The following is a 14,427-nucleotide window of genomic DNA, read 5'->3' as shown; positions in this document are numbered from 1 at the left end:
CATGGATTTTGGTTCAAATAATGAAAACAATGTTATTTATTTTTTAAATTAAAAAGCAAAAGCATTTCTAATAATATTACCAACTCAAAAAACTCTTTAGTTTATGAGCTTTTTATTTCTGTGGGATGTAGACACAAGAAAGACTCCCTACTCAACTTCTCACGGCCAGCTAAGAAATGTTGTGGCATCAACTAATTTACTCCCTCTTTGGTTACCTAGCAACAACCTGTTTAGTAATTTGCAGTAGTTTAAGGATTCACCACTTTGCTTTTTAACTGCTTAAAAATAAACAGTGTGGAGTGAAAACTCTGCATAAGTCACGCCACCAGTTTGGCAGTATTTCAGATAAATAAAACAAAAGATTAACAATAATTATGGACATCGACTGATATAAAATGCTTTTATCACGAAATGATTTCATGCAATGTTCATAAGGTCATTCATAGAAATAACTTTTTTACAGTTATTTTTTTTCAGTCTGAAGCAGTTAACCTGGTTATGCAACATACAGAACTTTATTGATTTACAAAGTATTGTTGTACCAATCAATCAGTCAAACTTTGTATACAGAGTACGTGTCATACACTCAAGTGCAATACAAAATTACAGTTGTAATTACATTTAATCACTTGGAGACACACAGTGAAATGATCCATGTGATCAAATCAAGTAAACAGACAAAAAAAACCCCAAAAAACAAGGTTGGTCTGGAAGTGGGAGAAAATCAATTATACAAGATGAGAAACTGTGGCAGTTCATGTTGATTAGTGAGGAAACACTGGACAAATATTTCTATTGTCGAAGGAGAAAGATCAAATTTATAAAAAAAAAAACAATAATACATAACATGCAAAAGGAAAAATAACAGAAATAAAATGTATAATAGAATAGATGAATTATATTCACATAACAATACTTTTATTATGTAGATATTAACAACTTACACACCAATAAAATATTATTACACAAATCAATAATTTAAAAGTTGCAAAAACTAAAATAAATAAGAAACTAAATACAGATAAATAAACTGATATGGCCCCATTCTACCGATAATAAACATCGGCAAACAAGGAAAAGATCAGCTCCGACACCCCAGGATGGTGTCATCCCTATCCAGAGGTTTCAGCTTGTTGGTGTTACTATGCTGAGAAGATCCCCTCTTCGGGGTGAATTGGATTCTGAGGCGGAGGAGGAAACGGAGGGGATGAACTCTTCATCAGAGTCCAAAAAGGATAAGGCCAGCTCGATCTCCTTGATGGAACGAATCCTGTCATCGCTAACAGGTAAAATGGAAAACATGGTCAATAAAGTTCAAAACAAGAAGTGACTAAAGCACCCCTTGTTTTACCACTTAGTGTAAATGACTTGTAACAATCTACATTCAAGATTTCTTTTCACCAGAATTTGTCCTAAGTTCTTCCGTGCAAAATGCAATAATACATGTTCTGGACACTGGTTTGTGTACTGGTGCTCAATCATGTGCTAACAGGAAGAAGCCATTTTCCAACTGTTCCCACAGGGTTGGGATCTTGAAATGGTAAAAAAAATTATGTGGTGTCCAGGACCACCAGTCTGACATCATGCTCATGTTCAGAGAGTGAAGTGGTACAGAAACCAGCTGGGGCTGTGCAGGGCTGGAGCAGAAGAGAACTGCTGACAGGTTTCACAGGGAGCAAAGAAGCACTTCAGCTCCTCTACCATTGGTGCACTCAGGACCATGAGAGAGAGATGTGCTGAGAATGTCAGCCTGACATTGCCGTCAGGTGACAGGTACACAGCCTATACAGCCACAACCGTTAGCTCTCTCAGCAGAAAAAGCAACCGGCATAAAACAGATATGCACCCAGCATCTGAGGAACAGTGTTTGATTGTAATTGTTCCGTTGTTACAGCATTTTTCATGCACATATTTATAGAGATCAACCAACACCTCTGCTTTTTCCTGAATCTGGAGTCCTGTCACAGCAGAAAAAGTGCTGTTGCTTACTAACATCGTATCATCCCGGGTGAAACTAGGTTACTTTTGGCAACATTGTGTCTTTGCACATGAACACATCATTTTAATGATTTCATTTACCTTGGTATTTTGTCCAAGCTTATTAGGTCATCATGCCACAAATGGTTGGTGATAGCAACACCAAAGACATTTACCAGCACATTCACCACGGTGATGAAATGGTCTCTGAAGGGCACAGAAGAGAACGAACATGCCGTCAGACTCAACTGTTTTTCTTGAAGGTTTTCTCTGCCTCAGTCTAGAACAACCAGGTGCATCAGGTCTTCTACAGTTCAGACTGATGTTGACATCATTCTCCAAGTGTAGTTTTATCAATCATTACTACACAAGCTCTCCTCAGGCTTTCTCCACTGGTAGGTGATCCTAGACATTAGTTTATTATGCAAGTTAAAAATCATGCCCTTGTTAAGAATAATTTCAAGCTGTCTGATAGCAGAGCAGCATAACTCCATCCAAAGTGACTCCACAGTTTGATGGTGAAAGTACTCTTTAAACACAAGTAGCAGGCTTTGAGAATCAAGTTGAACCTACAGAATCCACTCCACCCCAACCAGAATGGCAGCATCCTCTGCAGGCAGTCCCACAGCTGTCAGAATCAGGATCGTGGTCACAGCTCCTGTTTGTGGGATCCCTGCACTTCCAAAGGTGATAATGGCACTAGACAAGCTGCAAACCAAGCACATTCTCAATTAGCATCTCTGTCCCAGCAACAGAAATGCTACAATCTGCAATTGTATCAATCCTGTCCTGTTCAAAATGTACAGTGAAAATATCTATAAATATCCTGAAACACCTCCAGATTAATGTTTTAGAATCAATAGAGTGCCTAGTCTTTGACGTGCTGCCTGAACCTTTGCCCACTGCTAAGCATTCAGGCCAAGTAATATTAAACAAGCTGAACATAAAACATAAGAAGCATATATATATGTGTGTGTGTGTGTGTGTGTGTGGGGGTGTGTGTGTGGGGGTGTGTGTGTGGGTGTGTGTGTGTGTGTATCATATCTAACATAATCTCCACAGTGATATAGTTTTGAAATCAGCAAATGAGGTCAATCAGAAATGTCAGGATTGAATATCAAAATTGCTGTACAGTTTTATGTTTTTAGACTTGAAGCTTATTTTGCACCCATTAAGTGATCACTGTGGTAGATTAGCTACTGGCAGCACATCCCTCTATATCAGTTGTTCTAAACCTTTTTTGAGGTACCGAACCCCCCAGTTGTCATATGCGCATTCACAGACACCCCCCCCCCCCCCCGACACAAAAATAATTTGCGGTATTCTGATATATTAATGTAATTATATTAGTTGCATTACCTCCCCCACGCCACTAGAGGAAGTACCAACCCCGAAAAGATGTGACAAAGGAGCAGATTTAGTCTATAGAATTTGGTAAAAACTGTGAGCTTAAAATCCAACTCCTTCCCTCAGCACTGATTGGCTAAGCAATGTAATGTGATCCTCTACAGCAAGTGATGGCAAAGCGGGGCGTCATCACAACTTTACACAGTGTGTCTTTACCTCCGCGGCAGAGGCTCCGGTGAACCCCTGAGACCGACTCATCGAACCCCTGGGGTTCGATCGAGCGACGAGCCCATGTTAAGAACCACTGCTTTTTATGTACCATATTGTCTGCAGTGAATGAAAACGTTTTGAAATCAGGAAATATTTCTTCAGTGATCAAAAGTCATCAAAACTCTGTAAACGAGGAGTTTTCTTATAGCAGCTGCCTGCCAAGATGGCTGTCAGTTACAAAGTTAACAGAGGTGTGATGTCACATGACATGTATTGCTCTGGGCCGCTGCAAAGGGGAAATGCTACACACTTGATAAATCACTGCTTTTAAAAATCCCAGCATGCATCTTTTCTCAATTCCATGCACTTGTATGAAGCAGCTTACCCAATGGCGATGATCTGGCCGACTTCCAGCGTGATGTCATTAAGCTGGGCAATAAAGACAATAGCGACCACTTCATAGAGCGCCGTTCCAGTCCTATTGATGCTGGTGACGATGGGCAACATAAGGCGGCAGAGTTTCTTATCGACCTTCACGTTCTCTTCACAGCATTGTAAGGTGAGAGGCAGAGTGGCGGCACTTTGGTAGAAAGCACATCCTTTATTGGTGCACCGTTTATATGAACAAACTAGAGAAATGTCATTTAACCTGGATGCAATGATAAATGCTGTCGTCAAAGCCCGAGAGATGTGCTTGAAGATAAGAAAAGGGTTCCGTCTGGTGAGAATGAGGTAAAGCACGGGGAAAAGAACGAAGGCTTGGACTGCTTCCCTGAACAACACAACAAAGTCACACTTTGTGTTAAAGATGCATTATGTATTCACTAGTTGTTAAAGATTTATTCATATATTCATACGTCTTTAGACATTTTGTCATTATAAATCCTGACAGATCAATGTGGTTGGGGGGATTTTATATGATGTGCTAACACACAGTAGTGCATCACTGTAAAGTGGATTGAAAATAATACATGCTTGCACAGTGACATCCATGAAGATGTTTGTGCATTTCTATTCACTCTCAATGAATCCATACTTTGTAGATAAACATTTTGCTACAGCTCCTCCTGCAGGCTGTTGGGTCATGTTTCAACCAGCTTTGCTCATTCATACAAACATTTGTCACATTCTTCTCTACAAAATAGCACAAACTAAGATTTAATGGAGAGTGCAAACACACAGCTTCATGCCACATATTATCAAATGAATATAGATCTGGACTTTGTCTATCCCATTCTAACACATGAATAAGCTTTGACCTTAATCAGTGGTCTCAAACTCCAGTCCTTGAGCGCCAGTGTACTGGAACCTTTAGATGTTTCTCTGAACCTACAAACTTCTATGAAATGGCTAAACTTCATCTCTAGCATTCAGTCAAGATCTGCAGAAATCTGCTAATAAGACTGTAGTGTAGTTTCTTATCTGAAAGCTTGGTATATTGCTTTAAAAATTAACCCTGATTTAAACTTCTCCAGAACTTCCTCTCTGATGTGTCTGCTGAGTTTCTTGGTCTTCATGATGCTGTTTGTTCACTCATGTTCTCTAACAAACATCTGAAGCCAAAGAGAACTTCTGAATCGAAATGCTTGAACTGGACCAGATTTTTGGAGGAATCAGAGTAAAGAGGCTGACAATAATTGCATTGATGAAAACTGATCTCTAAACATCAATGAGTAAAATCTCAGTAAAATCTGTAAAACTGTTCTGTAAATATATTCATAGTACAGTTTTCTTCTCATGTTACTCTGGTAGAGTTCAGTGCTGCTACTTCAGGAGCAGTGATATCAATTTGGTAATAAGGATGACGTAGAGAAGGTGGACATACCCTGCACAAACCACTCCTACAAACTTTGTGAGCTTAATGACAGCACCCCAGTCACGCACATCCAACACATGGTGTATGATGAGAAACAAAACTCCAACTGGCAAGTACCTGAAACAAAAAACAGTAAAAAAAAAAAAAAAAAAAAAGGCTAAAACAAATGGGTGTTCCAAATTTATTTAAAACATTTTTGTGTTGGCTCACCAGCATGATCGCTGGTGAGCCATCATGCTCGTTTAGCACGAGCATGTAGTAATGTTTGGTACTACAGTACCAAACATTACTACAGTTATGTTTGTTACTAGTGAGCTAATTATTCTTCTGCAACCTGACAACACAACATAATTTCTATTAAGGATGGAAGCAGCAGTTCTATGTAAAAATAAGAACTAAAATCTGCTTAGATACTGTCTGATCTTACCACAGGATCCAGTTGACTATGACTTTTACGGCATCGTTGAGGCATTGAATGGCCTCCACAGTGATTCTTGCCTGCTGACCAATTACGTTTAACTTGATGCCGATGACAAATGACCAGATGACCAGTCCTAACATGTTGGGTCCATCAACATACTTGCCTACTAGTTTCGTCTGAGTGCCATTCTGTACAAAAAAAGAACAACAAAAAAACAAAACACAAATATGGTGGAGCCAATCCTCTGACAACAATATTGCAGGAGTACATCAAGTTGTTGGGCAATGCATGTCACTTTTTCATAAGCCACAATAAAACCATTGACTTTGATGTATTTAATATACATTTATTTAGTAAAAATTTGTGAAATGGAAAAGCAACCCTTTCAACCCTTTAAATGATAAAAACAACTAATAAGCACAAAGGAAATGGAGCCAAATGGAATGTAGCGGAGAAACCAGCAAGGAGTGACTGAAAAAGAGGTGTATCACTACTGTTAGGTTGAATGCTGAACAAAGATCTGGGCTGATGAGCTAATGGGTGGCAGGCAGGGGTGAAAGTAGTTTTAAATTCTTGGGGGTACTATGACAAAAAAAAAATAAAATAAAATAAATAAATAAATAAATAAATAAATAAATAAATAAATAAATAAATATATATATATATATATATATATATATATATATATATATATATATATATATATATATATATATATATATATATATATATATATCTCGCCCATTTCGAGAGATATGGGCGAGTGGTGGATAAAGAACAGAGGAAAGCCGTTGTGGTGGATGTAGCAATACCAAGTGACCACAACATCAGGAAAAAGGAGCATGAGAAACTGGAGAAATACCAGGGCCTCAGAGAGGAACTGGAGAAGGCCTGGAAGGTGAAGACCACAGTGGTGCCTGTGGTCATCGGGGCCCTCGGGGCAGTCACCCCCAAACTGGAGCAGTGGCTCAAACAGATCCCAGGAACAACATCAGACATCTCAGTCCAGAAATGTGCAGTTCTAGGCACAGCCAAGATACTGCGCAGAACCCTCAAGCTCCCAGGCCTCTGGTAGAGGACCCGAGCTCAGAGGATGAAAGAGACCACCCACGGAGGGTGAGAGGGGAATTTTTTATATATATATATATATATATATATATATATATATATATATATATATATATATATATATATATATATATATATATATATATATTTGTGTGCTTTGGAGTTGAGAGTTTCTGTGCTGATAAATTTTGTTGCGAAGCGATAAAAGCTGGGTAGCTCTTGCATTGTTACAGAATAGAGCTGTATTTCCCTCAGCCCACTGACTGCAATGTTGACATCTTGTTGAAACAATAATCACTGAGATTATTATTGTTGTTGGGTCATTAATTTGAACACGTTTTGTTGATTTTTTTTTTTTTTAATAAAGTTACGAACGTTTTGATAAGGAGTCAGAGGAGGATGTGCTGGTCTCAGCCTCCTGGCGGCGTTCAGTTTGTCACCTAATGCCGAGATCGACTCAAAACCCTCCGCTATCGACATATTGCGCCCCTGCTCTAGCAAGGCACGAACAGTTCAGAAACAATATGAAATGGGAAAAAGTTATTTATTAACCGATTAAGTCGTGTTTTAGATTGTTTTTGAAAAACTAATCAGTCACGGCTGATTAGTGGGTGCAACACAGCTGCACAGTGAACCCGTTGATTTTCTACAGCTGACAGCCGCTCCCCTCTCTTGCAGGTACTGCGTACCCCCGCTAAATCTTTTAGGGGTACGCAGTACCCTGCCATACCCCCCTACTTTCACCCCTGGTGGCAGGTGTGAGGAGAGAAAGCAGAAGGCGGGCTGAGGAGAGACAGAAAGAGGCACGAGGGGCGAGGGAGAGCAGACTTGGGACTAGAAAATGAATCTAACAAAAATAATTAGACATAAGAAACATACTGAAAACTAGAGTAATTAAATGCCTTGCTGCTGAAATGTGCTATACAAATAAAATTTGATTGATTGATAAGGAGAGGACTATACAGAAAAAATAAATATAACTAGAATCACTAAGAAAGAAATAGAAACAAGGCAGAACGAAGTAAGTAAGGAATACAAATAATGACAAAACAAAAAACAAGCTCATACAACCCAAGATCCTGACAGTATGAGTGTTTGCATGGTTGCTTGTCCTATGTCTTAACTATGGCACACCTTACTGTCACAATGGCAAACACCACCACCCCATTCAGGCTTTAAATAAGAAGAAACTCAAGGCCATTCATTTTCTAAATCTTCAATTTGAAGTTTGTGGCTTTAAAATGACGATTCTAGAATGAAAACAAAAATCAGAAGAAAAAACTCACCAGTTTTGAATCATCATGAACAATCTCAGTCTTGTACTGGGAGAAGAAAATAAACTGTTATATTTTCAAACCCCAAATGGGAAATTACATAGTAAACTGTGGGTCAGAATAAAAGCATACCTGCTCATAGAAAGCCTGAAAGAAGTTCTCTGGAACCATATTCCTATGCAAGTAACAGGAGAGTCAGAAAAAACTAAGCTTGTAAATGTTAAAGACAAAAAACCTGAGGACATCATTTTACTCAGTGTCTCATCTCACAAAAAGCTAGATAGTTGAACTAATAGTAGTCAAAGAAGATAAAATCTCAATTTTAACATACAACCAGAAAATGCAGAACAGCAGAAATTTTGTCTCACCTTATAAGATCCTGCATGATCACGTGCAAGATGAAGGTTGACTCTTCCTTACTGTCAGTGTTCCTGAGATCCTCTTCATTTTTTGTCACACCAGGCTTGATTGTGAGAGCCAGAAACATTCCTGCAACACAAAGTATCAGGCAGGATGTCAAAAGCAATAACACAGAACAAACTATAGCGGTCTTCATAAATCTATTTTAAAATCTGCTGCCCATGATAAATTTACCGAGAATTATGACCATTAAGGTAGAGCCACAGATGAAGGACCCTGTGATGATAGCTGTTTTCCTGGACATTCTGGTGTTTAATCCAGTTACTCCTAAGAAAAGAGATCAGAACCAGAATTTCATCTGAAGGCTAAGTCGTGAGCAGGACAACATGCCAGTTCATGTGTGTCCTAACAATAGTCTAAATTTCAGAAGTGATCTTCATGTTTTTATACTTTTTAGTCACAACAGATATATGGTATGAACATAAGATGAGTCTAACATCTAGATACGTATGTAGTCAACTATTTTCAGCAACATTTATACAGGATATCCTCAAAAACATGAGTGAGCATCTTTTCAATCTATCTCTATAACAATAATAAGTTAATACATCAAGTATCAGAATTCATATTTAGCTTGCCTGCAAGCACGCTTGTCACGATGAGGGGGAGACCAAACATCTGAAGCATCTGTAGAAGCATTTTCCCTGGTACTTCGATCCATTCTTTTAAGAGTTGAGTTAGAGGAACTAGAGCCCTCAGCAGAAACCCAGCGCCTATCCCTGTTGGGCCAAAAATAAAAAATAAAATAAAAACATTTTGCCCTAATGCTGAATAAGTAAAACAAATGTGTGTAAAACAGTCACAAAGCATGTCTTTTACACAATACATTTCTGCTATTTTATACATTGTAACACTGTGGACAATATACATGAATTTCACAGTCATGATATAAAATGTCAAACAAAGTAAATTGTTGAAATGATTGTTGGCAAGAAAACAAACTCCTACAACAATGATAATACATTATATTTAAAAGCATATTCATTGTTATTCTGCAGTAAAAAACAACAATCTCAGTCTTGTACTGGGTGAAAAAAAAGAAACTGTGTTAATAAGTTTCTGTAACCTGAAAATATTAGGATCTCAGGTGTTTTAATTGGGTTTTGTTATTTGTCCTCAATTCCTTTTCTTTTATTAGATCAGCTGTGCTCTGTTTGACTTTGGTTCAGTCCTTTCTTAGTGATTCTAGTTTCATTATCACTTTGTGTTAGTTTCTTATTTATTTCAGTTCTGTCTTGTTTTTATTTTTATTTTAGTGCCCACTTAGTGATTCTGGTTATGTTTACTTCTCGTCAGTGGCACAAAAAGTGAGTATACAGCGCATTCAACGCATAGGGGCGCTGCACCAGAGGGGGCGTCAAAACCCCGTCTGGAGGGGGCGACACCCGATGATGTCTTCGCATACACTTCACCGCTCCTTCACCTCGCGCACATGTAAATGTAGTAAATGTAGTAAATGTAGCGAGTTTTACCTTTCACGTGTCTTCGTCTCGGGGAGGGGGGGTTTGGGAGGTGGGGGGCAAACATACGGTCGGATAGAGCAACCGTATATTTTTTACGCTCCTTCACCCTTACATACCTTCCTTGAGGGGGAGGGGCGGGGGTGGGGGGGCGATTTATGTTTTCACATCCACCTGAATAATATGTAGTTGCGCCCCTGCTTCTTGTCTCTAGTCCTTTATTAGTTACTCTAGTTTTATTATGCTTGAAATCAAGAAAATCAAGGATATTGGTGAGGCTTTATTACGGATGCAAAGAAGGTCATCTGGGTCAGAAGTGTGAACAATGGTGAAATGGTCAGCAATGTGTGATAAAACATCATTTTTAATGTAACAGAAGGAGAGGGACCATAAAAGTTTGGAGGAAGAGCAATGGAGTTTAACATTAAAAGAGAGCAGCAAATAATCAGTAAAAGGAAGCTCATCAGGAGAAGTTCAGAGGAGTAAATCCAGACAGAGCAGCTTAAAAGGTCCAGTGTGTGTTCTTGGATGTGGATCAGAAAGAAGTATTTGGAGAAGGAGAGATCTGCATCATCAACGTGAACGATAAAATCCGTATGACATTCGGTGAGAGGGCTTAGAGACGGACAATCAGAGCAGCAAAGTCTTTCTTAAAAGAGGTAGACAGCCCAAAGGAGAGGAAGGCAGGCATATGTAACAGTGAGACCTTCCGGTTCTTGCAGTGGGTCATTGCCAGACCCCTCCACAGCTCGAGTCTCAGCACTTGGCGACGTAAACAAACCTTGTCGTGGCGAAGTCACTGAGGCGAAAGAATTCACTCGGCTGCTGCCAAGTTTCATGTTTGCACATTTGCAATTAACAATAGGTACCCCACTGTTGCAAATGCAGTGGCTTTCATGCTATATTTAGCAACGTTTCAGAGAAAAAAATATTTTTTGATGGCTAAAATTGGAATTGGCAGGTCAGGCTTCTTAAAGATTGGTAATCAGTGATCGGCAAGAAAATTGCCAGTGGTGCGCCCCGATTTGCTGGCAAGAAGAAAAACTTCTAACGTCAATTAATCAAACTCATCAAAGAACAAAGAGGACTAAAATAAATATTTTAAAAAATCACTTAACAATAATCCTAATGATATAAAAGAAAGATGTTTGGATGGTATCTGGAAAAGTTTAAATGTGATCAATACTTGACCAAAAATGAGGAAATTATGTTAGGTTATTGCTACTTTTCAACATTTCCAAAAACAATAAAATAATTAAACCTGCTATCATTATACCAGAAATAACTACATAAAATAAGCACGATAAAGTTTTATACACCGTTTTCTGTAGTGAAAAGTGAATCGAATGAGTCCTTGCAGGATCTTTTAAACGCAGTTAAGAAACTGATTCTGAAGAACACGACGGAGGTTTGAGATGACTCTCTGATTGTTGTTTCACTCAAAATTGTCTGACTTGAGGCGTACTGCCTGACACCCAGCAACAGCAGCTTCATAGCTCTTTATGTGAGACAAATGAGTTTAGCCTTCATTTTGGACAGACAGGTGGCGAAACCAGGCAGAAACGTTGAACCTAATGATGCATCCAACAATGCCTTCTATATTACGGTATGTTGAAAGAGCAACATCACTTTCTAACACAAGAGGCCCTCAACCTGCACAGAAAGTGTAGTCGCTGTTGGACCCTGTTACTGACCTAGTCAACCTGAGCAGTCCATGAGAGTTTGTTGTCAATTTGTACTCCAGGTAAGAATCCACCTGGGCAATTACATGCAGTGGATGAGTGATCTCCTGTGGCCTTCAGACTATAAATAAGTTCCAGTGATATTTGGACGTTAAGGATCAGAAAATGTTCCTCACAACACTGAAGACAGTTTTTAATCTGCTGTCGGTGGTTAAATGCGATGTGTCTGAAATGAGTCAGAGAATAGCTGTGTCATCAGAAAATTTGAACATGTAGTTGTTTTGTGCATTACAGTGTATTAAGCTGCACTTCTCTAGCATCAAGAGAAAGTACTTTAAAATATATTAAACATTCCATTGGTGTATTAAATTTCATATTTAATGGGCGCTTTTACTCATTTTAGTTTTCAAGCAGCAATTCCACCACAAAAACAAATCAATGAAGAGGAAATCACATGAGTAGAAAAAAGTAAGCTCTTACCCAAGGCGACTCCCAACATGCAAAAGGCCTGCAGTAGGCTTTCTGTCATTGTTCTTGTGTTTCTGTGGTCCAGTCAGATGGACCAGTTACTCCCAGCTGTTCAAGACATTTGTCACACTTTTTAAAAAATGCACTGGAAAGCATATTGAGTCTCTATGGATACCTTGGTAAAATAAATAACACTACTTCAAATTCAAATTCAAAAATACCTTATTAATTGAAAAAGGAAAATTAAATGTTACTTATTAATTCAAATTCTTCAAAGAGTTATTGTAGGTGGTGATGGCTGTTGGCAGGAAGTGGCCTTGTGGCCACTGTGCCTTATAACTGCTTAAAAATAAACAACAGCGTGGAGTGAAAACTGTGCACAAGTCACACCACAAGTTTGGCAGCATTTCAGATAAAACAAAAGGCTAATCAAAAATTACACTGGGTGACAAAAAAAAAACTTTTTCAGAAGTTGTCTATGTTTGTTTCAACTGAATTAGGATTATTTTGCACCGCTGAATCCTAAATGACATCCATTCTTCTCAGGTAAGGTTTTTATTCTAATTTGATTCAGAGAAATCCGATCTGACTAAATTGATTATATTTTGTGACATCAGTTCATTTCTGTTAATATTTTTCATCCAAAAATGATTTTAGGACAAAACAATTGTTTTCCTAACAAAGTATATTAAATGTTACAAACTTGGGTCTTTGTAAATTGAATAATAAATACTGATAAAGGTAAGTACATTTGAATTGAACATTATGTCTTCATTGTGCAAAATTCTCCATTTTTTTTCTGTCCTGATGGAGTCTCTCTCCGCCTGCTCATCAATCATTGATCAGATTCTCAGGAAACCGATAAATATGTGAGAACAAATCAATCATTTTGATGCTCATGTTGCATCCATAGTTCAGAAGGTCGACCTGATTGAGAACAAACAATGTGATTTTTTGAGTCAACACATCAAAATGACCCTAAAACAAATGAAAAACCGCAGACAATTATACGGCTGCTGACCAGTGTCATTGACAGCGACTGATATAAAATGCTTTTATCATGACATGTTTTTCAGCCATACTCACACCATTTAGCCGGTAGCTGAGAGTGACCTATTTCGAGCTGTCGCTGCCACACAATAGCCAAATGACCCGGTCAAAGAATCGCACCTGTGCTCTCCGGGTTTTCTTCTAAATGCTCTACTTTTTGCTGTCCATCTCCGTGCCGCTCATGTTCTCTTTGCAATTTTCCACAGAAGCTGTCAGGATTTCTGTTTGTCTTGGTGAAAAGGTTTATTAGGATTAATGACCCTCATTATTATAGATGCTGCTCAGTTTTTTCACGAAGGTCTTGGCGGTTTTATGCAATCCTTGCTTTGACCCTTCTTTGTCTCGTCGACACGTTGGACACGACGGCTCTCAAATAATGTTGAAGTATTTTGGGGGGTTTTTACAAAAGAGATGAAAATAAAGCTAGATGATAAGTAATGCACCTTTTAAACTTTATCTCTATTTGGAATTGATTGGCAGACTGCAGCTGTTGAAAGGATGTTATGCAAAATTGAGCATAATTCACGTTTCCACGTGTTTTTCTTTTCTTTTGTCATATTATTCTCAATATCTAACACATATACTTCTGTCATATTTAACAGCCTCCTACTGAGGCTTTTGCAGCAAAACTGTACACATTGCACCACAAGGACTTCATAAAAATACCCAACAATTGTCATATATTTTATATCAGTCAGTGTTTTTACTCTATTCTTCCCAGCTTCCATGTGTTTAAGCATGTTTTTTTTCCCTCCACTAACAACTACAGTATATTTATCTTGTTCTGGATTCAGAAAAATTGCAGTGAAAGTTTTTCTTTTATGCATTTGATTCTAATCACTATCCACGATTTTAGACTTTAGTCAAACTCTGAGATTCAAGTTAATGTTTCAACTGAAAAATGTAAAAAAAAAAAAAAGATAAAAGCTTTAGGTACAGATCTCAGACTGTTGATAAAACAGGACATTAGACATCGCCCACAAAGTTTCTGACTAACGCATCTTTTCTAGTTTTTTTGTTTTGTTTTGTTGTTGTTTTTAAATACTAGAAATAATTTGAGCTGTGATCTCTTGTTTTGAACCCAAATGTTTTGGCAGTGGAAGCAAAAAAGAGGAATAGGAAATGTACATGTAAGTACAAAGTACTTTGATGTCCTTAGCTGGAATTATGTGTAATTTTGTGGCTTCTTCCACGTTTTCAAAGTAATTGGATGCTTTTCCTGATTATTGCTGAT

General features: G+C 38.2%; 1 protein-coding gene across 1 annotated transcript; it reads right to left on the bottom strand.

The window, feature by feature from the left end:
• Positions 1-496: 496 nt before the first annotated feature.
• LOC106911299 (excitatory amino acid transporter 3-like) lies at positions 497-12,204 on the bottom strand. The gene is made up of 15 exons (XM_088007036.1): positions 12,156-12,204; positions 9,112-9,252; positions 8,708-8,800; positions 8,482-8,602; positions 8,246-8,288; positions 8,140-8,161; positions 7,497-7,517; positions 7,444-7,461; positions 5,778-5,967; positions 5,360-5,467; positions 4,184-4,306; positions 3,920-4,114; positions 2,551-2,685; positions 2,080-2,184; positions 497-1,279 (listed from the first exon to the last, which is right to left on the bottom strand). The coding sequence occupies exons 1-15, from the start codon at positions 12,202-12,204 to the stop codon at positions 1,126-1,128; spliced, it is 1,518 nt and encodes a 505-aa protein (XP_087863162.1). The 3' UTR covers positions 497-1,125.
• Between the last annotated feature and the right edge of the window lie 2,223 nt (positions 12,205-14,427).

This window comes from Poecilia mexicana, unplaced genomic scaffold (genome assembly GCF_051168715.1).
Source record: "Poecilia mexicana isolate PSO_F unplaced genomic scaffold, ASM5116871v1 scaffold_7, whole genome shotgun sequence".
Classification (NCBI taxonomy): Eukaryota; Metazoa; Chordata; class Actinopteri; order Cyprinodontiformes; family Poeciliidae; genus Poecilia; species Poecilia mexicana.
Note: the sequence above shows the minus strand (reverse complement) of the source record. Positions and strands in the feature narration are given on the sequence as shown.